This window comes from Catharus ustulatus, chromosome W, assembly GCF_009819885.2.
Source record: "Catharus ustulatus isolate bCatUst1 chromosome W, bCatUst1.pri.v2, whole genome shotgun sequence".
Classification (NCBI taxonomy): Eukaryota; Metazoa; Chordata; class Aves; order Passeriformes; family Turdidae; genus Catharus; species Catharus ustulatus.
Genome location: NC_046261.2, coordinates 6,673,882 through 6,689,916, shown reverse-complemented (window position 1 = coordinate 6,689,916; position 16,035 = coordinate 6,673,882). Strand labels below are relative to the sequence as shown.

The window sequence follows — 16,035 nt, the reverse complement described above, 5'->3', positions numbered from 1 at the left end:
TCTCCCCCTTGGGATCACAACGTATGCTCGATCATCTACCTGCTCCGGTGTGGGGCTCCTCCACAGGCCGGAGGTGGATCTCTGCATCCTCGTGGATCTCCATGGGCTGCAGGGGCACAGCTGCTTCACTATGGTCTTTACCATGGTCTTCACCATGAGCTTCAGAGGAATCCCAGCTCTGGTGCCTGGAACACCTCCTCCCCCTCCTTCTCCACTAACCTTGGTGTCTGCATAGTTGTTCCTCTCACATATTCTTACAATGCTCCCTTTAGATCTCTGTGTGTTTTGTGGACTTGAAGGGACTGGGGTGTTGCCAAGTTGTTTTCCCTAACTGCTATAACTCTCTTGGTTTTTTTTGTTTTTGGTTTTTTTTTTTTTTCTCTTCCAAATTAAATTTTTCAGATAATTTAGTTTCATGGCTCAGCATTTTGGAAATAGCATGAGTGTAAGGAGTTCCTTTAACTGCAGCTGTAAGACCAAGATCTGTGCAGAAACAGCCTGGTCCTGTCTTGGTGTGGGTCATGGGGGCCATGAGAGGCCTCAGCATAGCATTTCCAGAGCTTTTCCACTTCACAAATCATGGTACCTTGGGAAGATGATGTTTCATGTGAGGCTTGGGTGGACAGCACCCACCTCCATCCCCATGGAACCACACCAGGGAACAGTCACCTCCCACTCATCTTCTCATGGCCAGATGACAGCACACCCAGCCTAACGGTCAGGGGGCAGGAGAAGCCCCAAATGGCTGAGGCAAAAGGAAACTCAGGGGCTTTGCAGTCAGCTGAAAAAAATTAAAGTAAGAACAAGCTATCAAACTCCAGTGACAGTGCTGCTGGTTTCATTTTGAACCCTCCCATGCCTCGTCCCAAGGACATGGGCACAGATGGGATCCATTTTCTGAAAGAGGGCATCATGGCCACTGTATGCTATGTGGCTCACATGCAGGAAGTCACTGCGAGGAGGAGGAACAAGGAGTGATTCATTCCCTGAGGGCTGTTTATGCTTTTGGCTTTTTTCTCAGGCTGGAGAAGCCATGTGTCCCTTGCTTGCAACATCTGCAGCTTCACTGCAGCTGCATGCTTTCATTTTCTCACTCCACAATTCTTGGAAATCTCTTTTCCCTGAGCATGGCAGGTGAATGTGTACAACAGCTGAACTATCCACAGGATTTTAGAATCCCTGAATATTCCTCAGATGATGGACCAGAACACCTTCATCATTATTGCCAATAACCAGAAAAGTCACATGCCCATTTTTATATGCTCATGAAGGATATCGCAACATCAATTTCCCAATTACATGTATGCTTAGTGGCCACTAGATAATGCACCATGGGCTTGGGAGTGTTTAACCCTTTTCAAATCCCTCTGAAGTTGCTCAGAACTGGGAACATCTAATTTACCAGGTCAAAATCATCTTATGTTGACAGCCTCCCTGCCCCAAAACTTTTGTTGCAAACAGCCTGAACAGGGATCTAATGTAACGCTACTGGGAGAAACTTAATTGTATCAGTGTTTGCATAAATACATATACTTAGTTGTTTTCTACTCTTTTCTTGGTTTCACATTTAAGTCTCCCATCATGCCCAAATAACGGCATTCTGAACGGTGTCATTACAGTTTGCTTAGAACAGTTGTCTGCAGCACTAGTTGTACAAAATCACTTGTACAGTTTGATCCAGAGCTTTACCAAAAAAAGCTCCTAAATGTAACAGAAGAAAACAAATTACTAGAAAAGGTCAGTTAAGGAAAGCAAAAGAAAAAAATTGTTTCTACTTTAAGAGACTTCTCAAAAGGTTACAGCTGTTACAAACATAATTTCTTCAGCTGAAGGAGGCCCAGCAAGAAAAAAAGGAACTTTCTTTTGCTCTGCAACAGTGTTATGAATTGAGCAAAAGAGTCAGGCAAGCCCTGCCCTAGGTTCAGATTTTTGACAGCAGCTTAAATTCAGGCCATCCCCATCTAAACCACCCTGTCTCACAAGTTCTTAAAAATGGCAAATCTGGTCTATTATAAAATGAGCTATTTATTGAATAGACAGGAGATTGACAGACAGAAGACTTTAAACAGAGTTACAGTAATTTCACGACTATAAGGCGCACCCTTTTGACTAAAATTTTCCCCGGAACCTGGAAGTGCGCCTTATAGTCTGGTGCGCCTTATCTGATGGACAAAGTTCAAAAAATTTGCCTACCCGGAAGTGAGAGCTGCGAGCCACGGGGGGAGCCGGCAGGGCCGTGGCTACCAGGTGGAGGCAGGGCAGAGTGGCGGCGGGCACGCCCCGGCCCCGTGGAGGCAGAGCTGCCCCTCCAGAGGCACGCCCTGGCCCCGTGGAGGTGGAGTTGCCCCTCCAGAGGCACGCCCTGGCCCTGTGGAGGCAGCACGGCCCCTCTACAGGCACGCCCTGACCCCAGTGAGGCGGCACGGCCCCTACACAGGCACCCCCCGGCCCCGGTGAGGCGGCACAGCCCCTACACAGGCACCCTCCGGCCCCGTGGAGGTGGCACGGCCCCTCCAGAGGCACGCCCTGGCCTCGTGGAGGCGGCACGGCCCTTCCAGAGGCACGCCCTGGCCCTGTGCAGGCGGAGCCGCCCCTCCAGAGGCACGCCCTGGCCCCGTGGAGGTGGAGTTGCCCCTCCAGAGGCACGCCCTGGCCCTGTGGAGGCAACACGGCCCCTCTACAGGCACGCCCTGGCCCCGTGGAGGTGGCACGGCCCCTCTACAGGCACCCCTCGGCCCCGTGGAGGCAGCACGGAGGGGCGGTGGCCACAGCCTGGCCCCGGTGAGGTGTCACGGAGGGATGGCGGCCATGCCCCGACCCCACCGGATACAGGCGGGCCTGGGGGCCAATGGCTGCCGGCTTGAGGTGGGGCCTCATCCAGCAACCGCGCGGAGGGAGCTGGGGGCGGAGCCTCGCTGCAAAAAATAAGTGCACCCTATAGTCTGGTGCGCCTTATCTGATCTACAAAGTTGCGAATTTTGCCGACTCCCGGGGGATGCACCTTATAGTCCGGTGCGCCTTATGGTCGTGAAATTACTGTACATACTACACAGGTTAAAACAAAGAACTACTAGTAGATTTACATAAAACAGTGTACAACATAAAAGTACCTGTATTATAGCTAGCAAAGAAATAGTATAGATTAGGAATCAATGTAACTTGCCACCATATTGATGATGGAGTACACATAGAGTCCTTTCACCCAACTTCTGAAAGAGTAACTGTGAAGTAGCGTCCCAGTTTCAGGGAAAAGCCCTACATGTTTCCAGGGAAAATGTGCAGAAGACTTCTGTTTTGTGTATTTTGTGTAGCTTTTATAGTTTGTAAAGTGAAGTGTCTTTCAGTCAGAAATGGCTGCCTAGAAACAGCTAAGCAAAGTCCATTGCGAGTCATGCCCGGATAGCTGCAACCACCCGCCGTTGTCTCCGGCTGTGCCAATTTTTGGCTGCGCAGTCTTAGTCACGTGACTACTCCTGGTCCAGGATTGTGGTGGCCACTCCCAGTTTTGGTATCCGCCGCATGGTTACTCCTGGCGGCGATATAGCCTCCAGCCAACATGGTCTGACGGCACTGCTGGGAAAAAGGACCGGTGGCCTCCACCGGGAAAGGGGGCAAGGCCACACTGGGGAGGAAGCCCAGTCGCTCTGCTGAGGTGGGGTTTGGCAGGCTCCCCAGGAAGGGCTCAGCCCCCATTGAAGGGGGCCCAACCACCCCACCGAAACAGGACCCAATGAGCTTCCCAGGAAGGAGCAAGGGGCCAGTACTTCAGCAGAGCCCTGGCCTGGCCTAGGCCCGTGGGCCAGGTGGGAGGCCAGCTCCCAGTTACCTGTTCAAGGCTGGAAGCCAAGAGAGCTTTCCCCAGGATTTACTTGCTTTAAAATGTGGATTCATGGAAGCAAACTAACTTCTCTAATTGGTTTCTCAGGCTGTCAACAACTAAACCAACCTCCAATTGGTCCCATCAATTCACAGAGGAAGTTCTCAGGGAGAAAAACTTCTGAGTATGCCCTCCCCCCAGGTGCCTTCGATGCATAACCAGCACACTCAACCAACCTGTAAGTAGGCAGGTACCTGGGTGAGTGATGATAGGATGGATTTGAACAAATACAGAGAATCCCAACCAATCTATTGAACCCTAAGTGCAGATTTATCACTGACCATGGAAATGAGTGACTGGGACTGTAAGCAATCATGTGTATGCCCGGGAAATTCAGATCCTCTATTTAAGGACAATGCAGAACAATAAAGAGGCTTTTGTCACATGGATCACAGAGGGTCATGATGTGTCTTTCTCCACCTACAACCCCAGTCAACGTTATAGCTTATGTCCCTTCAATCTGGTCTGAAGGCAAGATGTTTATTGTCAGCTAGGACTACCACCTACGTGGTGTCAGAGATAACTCACTACCAGACAGATATGTGAGGGGGAAGATGTCCTGAGCTATCACGCCAGTTGATAGGCAGAACAGATAAGCCCTCCTTTGGTAGGGAATGTCCTGCTACAAGCAGTCTTTAGGATAAATCTGCCCTTGCCATAACCCCTGTGGCTTGAAGAGCTCTTGTCAGAAGATTTGAAATAATATTGAAAACACCTCTCACCAACATTGCAAATAGCAGATTATTAAAATGGAAAGAGAGTAAAGCAAATCTTGAACCTGCCAAGTGTGCCTCACACATTTGATGCTCTGCATATGATTTTAGCACTAAGTTTGTGGGGAAATTTAGGCAAGTAAATCTTTGCAGATTCTGGCTTCATAGCAAAGTGGACCTATGGGTTTTCCTCTTGTTAGCATCTTCAGAGAAAATTTTGCATTCTTCTTGTTTAAAACAATGAACTTAATTGCTGTTGTTGAACCTCAAGTTCTGTGAAGGATTATTTTTTAGGAAAAAGGAATTCTCACCAGGAGGCTGAGTTGCAGCATCCATCCATTGAAAGGGAATATTTGTACTCTTTATGATTACCTGAAAGGAGGTTGTAGCCAGGTGGGGATCAGCCTCTTCTCCCAGGCAACCAGCAACATGATGAGACCACATAGCCTCAAGCTGCACCAGGGAAGGTTTAGGTTAGACATTAGGAAGAATTTTCATTAGATATTGGAATGGGCTGCGCAGGGAGGTGGTGGAGTCACCAGCCCTGGAGGTCTTTAAGGACAGACTGCATGTGGCACTTAGTGCCATGGCCTAGTTGAGATGGTGGTGTTTGGTCATAGGTTGGACTCAATGATCTCAGAGGTCTTTTCCAACCTAATTTATTCTGTGATTTTATTTGTGCTTTAAATTAAAAATCAGTGAAATATGTTTCCTTAGGAATTTTGCATTTATAGAAATATTTAAATTTTTTTTAGAGTGGGAAAACCAAATAAAACTTGTTTACAGTGCATGGATCTAAATGCAAATTTGGCTGAAATATAAGACTCTGTAAAGGTTTCTAACCCTTACAAGAACATTGGTTAAGAAGAGTTGTCATTCACTGTACAAAATAAAGAGCTGCAACCAGGGGTTATAAATGCACTGATAAACTAATTTTTTTCTTTCTGTTTATTTTCTGCTACCTTCCAGGTTTATGACAGACCACAAAAACATTCTGCTCTGCACTATGATCCAGGTCTCCAACAAGACTTCACCAGTGACACCTTAAAATCAAAGCACCAGATGAAATGTGGCAATCAGGACCATCTTGACTGGTCAGCAAGCTCTGATAATGGATCCACTTCTCAAAGTTGCTTTGTTAACACAGAACCCAGTAGAGAAGCAGTTAGTGCTATCAAGGTCTCCACTCTGGAGCCAGGAGTTTCCTTCAGCAAATTCCAGGCAAAAAAGTCCTGCGTCAGCTACACATGGAGGCAACTGTCAGCTGGTAGTAAAGAGTTTGCCATTTGTAGTGCAGTCCCATCACCCAACAGCATCAGCGGGGCTGCCCAGCTGAACAGTGCCTCTGAGTGCAATGGGCTTTTGCCTCTTGGAGATCAAGAGGGAGGTGTGCAACTGGAAGCCCCCAATCAGCCCACCAAGAGTACAAAGAAGAAGTCCTGCAAAAACAACTTGCTAAGTCAAGCCATCCAAACCAAAAACATCAAATGCATAAAAAGTGCTCAGAAAGCATTTGACAGCACATCCCATGACAGCATGGAAGGTAAAAAGGTGTCTTATTCAATGGACAGTGTGTTGGATACATTACCCTTAATTCAGAATCCCATTTCTGCTAGCAGTTGTGAAAGTGACATCAGTCACATACAAATTACTATCCCAATAAAGTCTCTGACAACAGATACATCTGACCACAAAAGGAGAAAAAGGCACTCCACAAAATCTTTCATAGAGAAAACTATCCAGGAGAAAAGCCTACCTTCTGGACTTGCTATGAGCAGTGAAGTAACAAACAGGACTAGCTCTCAGCCAGAGGGGAGTACAAAAGATCTTCGAGCCACAAAGACAGGAAAAGTGATTGAAAATGAGTCCCCCTTAGTAGCTATTGACAGTGGTCTGTTCACTGACAAAGCCTCCCCCAACTGTGCCACCAGATTCAGAAAATCTGTATCTGTGACATCCACTCTCATATCCACTGATCTTCCCACAACCAACAAATTATCTGAGATCCAGCATCCCAAACATGCAGTTAAGTGGCAATGGACCTGTAGCCAACCTAAATCTATCCTTCAGGAGACCTCCATGACAACATCTGAGAAACTGATGGTGGAGCCTCCTTCAGCCTATCCCATCACACCATCCAGCCCTCTTTATACCAATACAGATAGTCTTACTGTGATCACACCTGCCAAGAAAAAAAGAGGACGACCAAAGAAACAGTCTTTGCTCACTGTTGAAACCATTCATGAGGGAACCTCCACCAGCCCAGTGAGTCCAATCAATCACGAATTACCAGGAACAAATAAAAGGAAGAGGAGAAGGAATCTGCCCAAGTTGACCCAGATAGTTCCAGGAGAGGACAAGTCCATCAGTGAACTCAAGTTTCATAAAAGGGTCGGAAAACTTGGGGTCTTAGATAAGAAGACCATCAAGACCATTAATAAAATGAAAACCCTCAAGAGGAAAATCATTCTCAATCAGATCTTGTCCTCCTGCTCCAGCAGCATAGCTCTGAAAGCAAAAGTCCAACCACCATCTAGTGCTGGGCCAACCACCATTGATGCCAGGCTAGGGAAGCTGATCAATGTCAGCAAGAGGGGGACTATCTACATTGGTAAAAAACGGGGCAGAAAGCCAAGGGCAGAACTGCAGCCTCAACCAGAAAAACCTAAGACAGCCATCAAGCACTCAAGGCCTGTTTCCAACCAACCAGAAAATCCAGCAGTGCCTTCCAACCTGCAGTCACTTGTGGCATCATCACCAGCAGCTATTCATCCACTTTCAACACAGTTAGTGGGGATTAATGACAACCTCAGCCCTGCAAGCACTGAAACTAATTTTTCAGAGTTAAAAACTATGCCAAATCTTCCACCTATCAGTGCTCTTCCTACAAAAACACAGAAAGGAATGCACAGTAAAACTTGGAAGCTGTCTCCACCCCGGCTAATGGCTAATTCACCTTCTCACCTCTGTGAAATAGGTTCTCTGAAAGAAGTCACGCTGTCTCCAGTGAACAAGTCTCACAGTGAGGAAACCATACCAAGCGACAGTGGGATAGGTACAGACAACAACAGTACCTCTGACCAAGGTGAGAAAAGCTCAGAATCTCACCGGAGATACTCCTTTGATTTCTGCACCCTGTGCAATCCAGAGGCTATCCCATCTGACACCAGCATAAAGAACAGGCATGGTCAGTGGCAGAAACATCTCATTGTGGATAGCTTTCTCTTTCATGGGGATATTAAAAAGCCAAAGCACAAGAAGGAAAGGAAAAGTCTGCAGAACAGAGATGACCTCCAGGCAGACCTTGAGGAACTCATCAATAAGTTTCAAATGTTCAGGATTTCCCGTAAAAGTTATACATTTTATCATGAAAATCCATATCCCAGCATCTTCAGGATTAATTTTGATCACTACTACCCTGTGTCATATATCCAGTATGACCCATTGCTCTATCTTTGCAAGACCTCTGATATAAAGTCTAAGAAGAAGCGTGGTAGACCTGCCCAAACCAATGACACCATGACAAAGGTGCCTTTTTTACAAGGGTTCGGTTACCCTATTCCCAGTGGGAGTTACTATGCACCCTATGGAATGCCTTACACATCAATGCCTATGATGAATCTTGGTTACTATGGTCAGTATCCTGCTCCTCTGTACCTGTCTCACACGCTTGGAGCACCTTCCCCATTTATGAGACCTACTGTGCCCCCACTCCAATTCCATGCAAGCTCTCATATGAAGATGTCTACCACTGCCAAACATGAAGCAAAACATGGAATGCACCAACAGGCCCCTATGGGTCTTGGAAACATGAAGTCCTCTTTGGCTCCTCCAAAGGTTGGAGGAACAAGCCTTTCAAGTGGCCGACTTAAAAGGAAACACAAACATAAGTACAAGCATAAGGATGAGCAGATATTGGGGCCACATGAAGATCTGAGTGGTCTCTTTGCTAGCAAGTCCACTGACTTCCCCAGCCATGCAATCAATGAAAGGCTAAGCACCTCAGATGAAGACTTCTTGTTCAATGAGAAAAGAAAACACAAGAAGCAGAAGCACCAGCATTGTGAAACGAGACACAAAGGCTCAAAGAGTAACTTTGAAGCGGATACACTGTCTATGTTATCACTTCCTGATGCCCAGCAGTGGACACAGAGTAAAGATAATAGTGATTCAAGCAATGATCCCGTTGACTCTTGCACAAAGAGATACTCTGGTAATACTGAGAGTAATGGAAGGTCGGAGTCCCTGGGCATGTTTGGTGAAATGAATTCCTCAAGTGAGAAGCAGGAAAATGATGCAAGGGAGAATAAAAGAAGAAGCTTTGAAGGGTTTGGAACTTACAGGGGAAAGGACATTCAGCCCTTCAGGACAAATAAGAAGAACGGAAGTACTTATGATTCTTCAGCTTCTTCAGGTAAACTTTGTTTTATTCTATTTTACCTTACTGCATTTAAATTTCAATGCCAAACAAAGAGGGACTTTCCATTTACACCAAATATATTTATGAGTCAATAACTTCTCTGGCTTCTTGTAATTGACTTCCAGTCTGCATACAGACTCTGGGGGCATCATCAAGAAAGTTGTGCATACCTTAAGCCAAAACCTTTAAAAGTCTTTGAGTTGTTGCTCAACATTTTTTGGAATATTTGTCCTGCCTTCACCTATCTCTCATAGCCTGTTGAGCTTCTGCAAAAAATCTTACCATTACATTCTGCAACAGCATAAATTATAATACCTGTTGGCAAGGTAGATATCCCTCTAACTGGTGTCTACTCTTGTGGGGTGGTAGTCATTGCCCAACCTTTGGGAGAACAACCACAGTACAGAATGAAGACTCTCTGCTCTGGCTCACAAAGCATACAAAAACCATGTGTTGATGAGAAGAACCAGATGCATGGGAAGTTGTGGAGCTGGGTCTGTGTCCCATGACTGTTCCATGACCCATCACTGTGGTGTACTGTTGATCCAGAGGGATCCATCACGGTGATGGCTGTGGTGAATATATGGAGATCCTGGGTACAATACCAGTGTAAATCTGTCCCTTCCAGTTGGCAGGTGTCATGTAAAGTAATTATCCTGAGCACTGAGTGTCTATGGGAAGGGACTGGTGTAATGGAAGCAATAAACCCTCACCAACTGACTGAAGAGTTTTAGGTCTCATGACTTGGATATATAAGCTAGGTAGATGAAGAACAAAGAAACTTCTTTCAGATGCTAAGGACACCTGGTCGTCTCCTGCAGAGGGGCAGAATAAGGAATCTGAATCTTGTCTGAGAGACTGAATTGTACTTTACAAAAGGGACCTGCTTTTGTGATGACACAGACGCAGATGTTTTGCTGCAATATAAATGAATTTATCTTGGAAGCAAGCCCAGAGCTCCTGCATCATCAGGTATTTATCACTAAGCAGATTTCACACTAGGTTCTGGAAAAGGCTGAGCTTTACTGAACCAACCAGTGGTGGATGACATTGTGATGTGCTAAAAAACGAAAAGAAACCATAATTCATAGCCTCCAAAATGAAAAGAGAATCAGCTGAGAATTTTTATAACCCACTAAAGTAAGGCTCCAAAGTTGATTTTTTTTACTTGTAACTGAGTTCTAAAGACTGCTCAGGCTTAAGCCACCTAGACATTTCCATTTCCTTCACTGAGACCAGTATCTGGACTATAGCAATGAAAAACAGTCTAAATGAGAGCTTACCCAATGAAAAGATTCTCATTCGTGACACTGTATTATATCAGACCAATTGTGACACCCAGAAATGAGACACTGAAACATATTGGAAAAGAGACTGAATTCAGACACTAGTTGTATCAGGGTTACTACATGCCTGACAAGTAACAAAAATATTCTCCATCAAATACTCCATTATCTATTGCATTAAGGAAGTTGTGTCCTAGAAGACAAGGGTTAAAAGTCTTCAAAATTTTTAACAAGGCTATTTATCGGTCTTTTAGTGGAGGTTCATGATTTCACAGTTTGATGACATTTGGATTTGTAACCTTTTTGCATTTTGAACAGATGTTTGCTAAACATTTACTTCCAATTTAATATATTTCACTTAGATGCAACAAATTGTCAAAATTCTCAGCACTGCTGAACCCAAAAGTATTTTTCCAAAGTAGAGGCATGATCCCCATCAGGCTTACTTGGAAATATAATTAATAAAAAAAAGACCATTTCATATTATTTTCCTTCAGTTTATTGTCCATGCCGATAAAAACATAAGATGGTGTGGTAGAACTTGCAGTAAGAACTCCATCAGATTTACTGTTTAAACTTTTAAAAATACAGTAATTTCACGATTATTAGCCGCATCATTTTGACTAAAGTTTCAGTCCCAACCTGGAAGTGCGGCTAGTAATCTGGAGCGGTCAATATATGAAGGAAAATCTGAGGTCTGCCCTTACCTTGTACCGTGCCAGTCCTGTCCCGAGCAAAAATGGGTTGAAATAGATGATTTCCCATTGTTCCGATGATGAACCAATCAGAGAACAGCTTATTGCCTGCCTATGGATGACGGCATTACGGGCAGGGTGAGGGGTGTTATTGGGGTGAATTACCTCGGCATGGCTACGGAGAGGAGACTAGCGTACGACGTCGAGTTTAAATTGAAAGCAATCGACTATGCAAAAGAATGTGGGAATATTCTGCAACTAAACAATTCAAAATTAATGAATCCATGGTATGCAGATGGAGACAGCAGGAAGACAAACTTCATCTTACAAAAAAGACAAAGAAGAGTTTCCGAGGCAGAAAAGCAAGGTGGCCAGGGCTGGAAGACAGACTTCACCGCTGGATTTCTGAGCAAAGAGCAGGTGGTCGAAGTTTATCCATTGTTACCATTCAGATACAAGCCAAAGCGATTGCAAATTAATTGCATATCGAAGAATTTAAAGCAGGACCATCTTGGTGCTCCCGTTTCATGAAACGACGGCAGCTCTCTATCCGTACAAGAATGACGATGTCTCAACAGTTGCCAATGGACTACGAGGAAAACTTAACCACCTTCCGGAGTTACTGAAAAAGTAAGATCTCTGAAAAAAATATACAGCCACATTGCATAATCAACATGGACGAAGTCCTCCTGATATTCGATACGCCGCTGACGTGAACCGTGGAGCAAACCGGAACATCGACTGTTCCGATAAGAACCACGGGGAACTAAAAGACATCATTTACAGTCGTCCTTGGCATTTCGCCAAATGGGCAGAAATTACCCCCCACTGGCAATCTTTAATAGAAAAATGTTGCCTAAAGACAAATTTCCAAAGGGAATAGTTGTTGCAGTGAATCCAAAAGGCTGGATGGATGAACAGATAATGAGGACTTGGCTAATGGAAGTTTATGCTCGTAGACCGGATAGGTTCTTTAATCAGTTACCGGCACTGCTGATTTTCGATTCCATGTGTACGCACAAAACCGAAAGTATGAAAGCCATGGTGAAAAAGATGAACTCAGAGCTTACTGTAATACCGGGTGGTTTGACCAAAGAAGTGCAACCACTGGACATAAGCATTATTCGTTCCTTCAAGGTGAAACTGCGACTTATGTGGGAAAACTGGATGGTTGAAGGAGAACATTCCTACACGAACACCGGGAGGCTGCACCGAACAAGTTATGCTACTGTCTGCCAGTGGATACTGGATGCCTGGGGTAAAGTAACAGCCAAAACTATGATCTAAGGGTTCGCGATGGTCGACATCGTTCCTGGACTGACCAGCAATGCCATCGAGAGTACCGAAACTGATGACTCTTGACGGTGAAGATACAGGCAATGGGGGTTTGGGTTTGCTGGATGCCTCCATAGCCCAACTGCTGATTTCCAATACGGAGGACAAAGAGTTCAAAGGTTTCATGGAAGATGAAACCGCTGATGAAGCGACTGGTGAATGAAAAATGAAGCTGTTTAAAAGTTTGATCAAAGTGCGTGATATTTCTCTGTATTTTTTTCGGTGTTTTCAGTCTTGTGCGGCTGTGCGGCTGGCCGTGCTGGCGCGGATGAGTGGTGTGACCAGACTCGCGCAGATGAGTTGCCCCGCTCGGAGCTTGGTCGCCCACCTGCCTGCCCGCACAACCAAGTGACTGTTTAAAGGCAACGTGGATCTGTTGGAAATGCTTGCAAAATGACCACACTATTGTTTGTGTCATTTTCCGCTTGTAAATAAAACTTGCAGGGTACACTGCCGCAGCTCTTGTCTGTATCTATTTTTGCTTGGAAATAACGTTTCCAAGGTCGGCACCTGCCAGTAAACCCCGCGATGCCGCGATTCTGTTACTAATTGGCAACTTTGTGAAAGTTCGCTACAAACGAAAGTGCGGCTTATAATCCGGTGCGGTTTATATGTGAACAAAGACCTAAACATTGCCGGTACCCAGAAGTGCGGCTTATAATCAGGTGCAGCTTGTAATAATGAAATTACTATACTTTTTAAACCATGACACTGTCTAAGATCTCAGTGCAGATTTTTATCCTCTCTGCCTTTGACCTTCACTGGGATTCCCGACATAGGTCCACACTTGAGTCTAGCCATAACCATTGACCAGTTCTCACTGAGGGGGGAATTAAACTTTCGCATTATAATCCTGACCTTCTTTCTGCTAATTCACCTTACATTTCTGTGTGGTGGTTAAACAGTGATTGACTAATCAGAAAATAAAAGATAAAAGAAAAAAGTCCTTTAAGATGGTATAGCTTTGTCCTGGGAAACCACTTCCATAGTTTAATTGCTCTTTTAATTTGATATTTGTCATCTTTCACAATATAAAAATTAAACAGAGATAAGAGGCGACACCCTAAATATTTAGATGAAAGCTGAAAATAGATTTATATCACAACTTTAGTGTTATCTTTACTGAGTGAATATCTTGGTATGCTCAGTAATACCGTTTGCAACTTCATTGTATGTTGCTGGAGATGAAATATGGAGCAAATCCACCTACATTCAGTGGAGATATCTGTGATACAAGGTTCAAGAGAACCATTTAGTGCTCTTAGGCATTCAAGAATTGCAGTTTGTTTCAATGTAGTGTTCTGGTGCAGGTGCTATTGAATTGTTGCTATTTTTAAAATTTATTTGTGTTCTAACAGCATTTAACCATTTTTTAAAAGTTCTGTGTTCTCTGGTGCTATGTAGTGGTCGTGCATATGGTAGAAAACAGTCCTATCATATAACCTTAAGGCCTATGTATGATTTTACAATCTAGAAATATCAGGCTATCAAGGGAAGAGTTCTCCCTCTTACTTTCTGGAGGAACTGGTTGCAGTCTTACAAATGGAGTGAGAGTTTAGACAAGTCCTGCCCTTGACTCAGATTTCTGGCAGTAGCTCTGTTTGATGTGGCCTGCACCCCAGATGGGTCTTGTTATAGGTAATAAACGAATTGAACCAAATTAAAAATATTAAAACAACTATTTTTATTTTTCCAACCGAAAATACAGTTCTGGGAAGCCACAACCAAAAAGACAACACTGAACCCGGGTTCGGTGCTGGGTGCACCCACATGTTGATCTGACCTCTATCGCATCAGATCCCCTTGTGTTCACAAATGCCATTTTGGGCACTCCGCTTTTATACAGTTTTTCTGGTCTGGGGCAAAAGTCCCTTTGTTTTTGCTGTGGACTCCCATATTCATCTAGTTTCCTTTCTCCACAGTGGACTGGAAAAAAAGAGTTTTGGCACAGCGAGGAATTTTGATGTGTGCAGATTTTGGTTTACTGGAACTGGATATTGAAATGTAGGTTCTCCTGAGGACCCTGGTCATCTTGATTGGTGGCAATTATCAAGTCCTCATGACAAGGGAGTTTCCTGGACTGTCCCATAACGAGTTACCTCTGTTGGGGCTGGTTCTATTAACTTGCTAATTGTGGTAGCACTGGAATCCGGTGAAGCAATCTTTCTCCTCTCTGGGGCTCAGCATACCTAAAGTTCCTTTATTAAATTCTTTATTTCTACAAACATGATTTATCTTTCACAAAACACGAATTACTTTATAACATATATCACAGTCTCACAAGTTCTTAAGAATGGCTGATTTGCACTATTATAAAATAAATTATTTGTTGAATAGACACAAGATTACCAGACAGAATACTTTATACAGACTTATTTACTACACAGGATAAACAAAAAGAACTTTTAGTAGCTAAAAATACAGTGCACAATAAAAGGTACCTATATTACAGCTAGTGAAGAAATACTATAGGTTATGAGTCAATGTAACTTACCACCAAATTGATGGTGGAGTACACATAGAACCCTTTCACTCAATTCCCAGGAAAGTAACCACAAAGATGTGTCCAAACTTTGATGAGAAACCCTGCACGTTTCCATGGTGCGTGCAGAAGACTTCTGCTTTGTGAAAATTTTGTGTAGCTTTTATGGCTTGTAAAGTGAAATTTCAGCTTATCTCCCTACATCTTGTTCTCAAGGCAAGATGTTTATTGTCAGCTAGGGATTGCACCCCTCTGGCGCCATAGATAACTCACTATGACATGTCCAACCTGGGTTATCTCACCAATGCATGTGAGGGGGAGAATGCCCAGAGCTATCACGCCAGCTGATGGACTGAACAGAAAAGTTCTTCTGTGGTAGGGGGGAAAGTCCTGCCACACAGTCCTGCCACAAGAAACCTGTACCAAGAGTGAAGTGTCCCATTGAGGCAGTGCCACCAACTACATTGGTTGGCCACAGCAAAAGTCCACTCCCTGTACTGCACCAACTTGGACTATCACTGACCATTCATTAGTGAGTCTTGTGAACTTTGACTTATTTTGCATCTCTTAGGACCTCTTGGGGTTAAATGTGCAATGTTAATGCATATGACTGTTTCCTAGCACTGTGTCGTGCATGCAAACATATGCGCGTCACACTTATGAAATGTACAAATGCATGTGCATTTTTAAAAGTTATTTTCCAACATCTTTATTTTAAAAGAGCTCTTGTTCCTTGTCCTGTGTTACAATGTGGAATATTACCAAAGTATATATTCTAACACCATCTACATCACCTTTTGATGAACTGTTAAGGGTGGAGTAGTGTCTCTATCTTCACAAATGACAATTCACTCTAGGGCAGCACCAACAGAGTTACACCCACTCTGAGGGGGCCATCTCGGTTAATGGGTCATAATGGCTCAGCAGCATAATGAGAAACTGTAATGACCCAAGCCAGTAAGAACTCCCCAAAATATCCTATGACTCCTAGGATTACATTACTCCACTGTGAAACTGCCCACCCTGGGGAAGATACTACCTGAACACCACCTTATATAATCTCAAGGTTTGGGGACTTGGGACACCACCACCAACACCACCACTGGGCATCCAGAGGAGGACTCAAATTTCCACAGGACCACAGCTTTCAAGAAGACCACAACCATCACTTGAACAACACTGCAACCACTGCTTAATCTGATTGTGACCACCACCCCGACCAACAGG

General features: G+C 44.4%; 1 protein-coding gene across 1 annotated transcript in view; it reads left to right on the top strand.

The window, feature by feature from the left end:
• The window catches only part of LOC117005038 (SET-binding protein-like), a 146,716-nt gene extending 134,197 nt beyond the window's left edge, over positions 1-12,519 (top strand). Inside the window, 2 exon segments of the mRNA XM_033076262.1 lie at positions 5,560-9,004; positions 12,129-12,519. Coding sequence (XP_032932153.1) covers positions 5,560-9,004; positions 12,129-12,166 — 3,483 coding nt within the window. The 3' untranslated portion in view covers positions 12,167-12,519.
• The last annotated feature ends 3,516 nt before the right edge of the window (positions 12,520-16,035 follow it).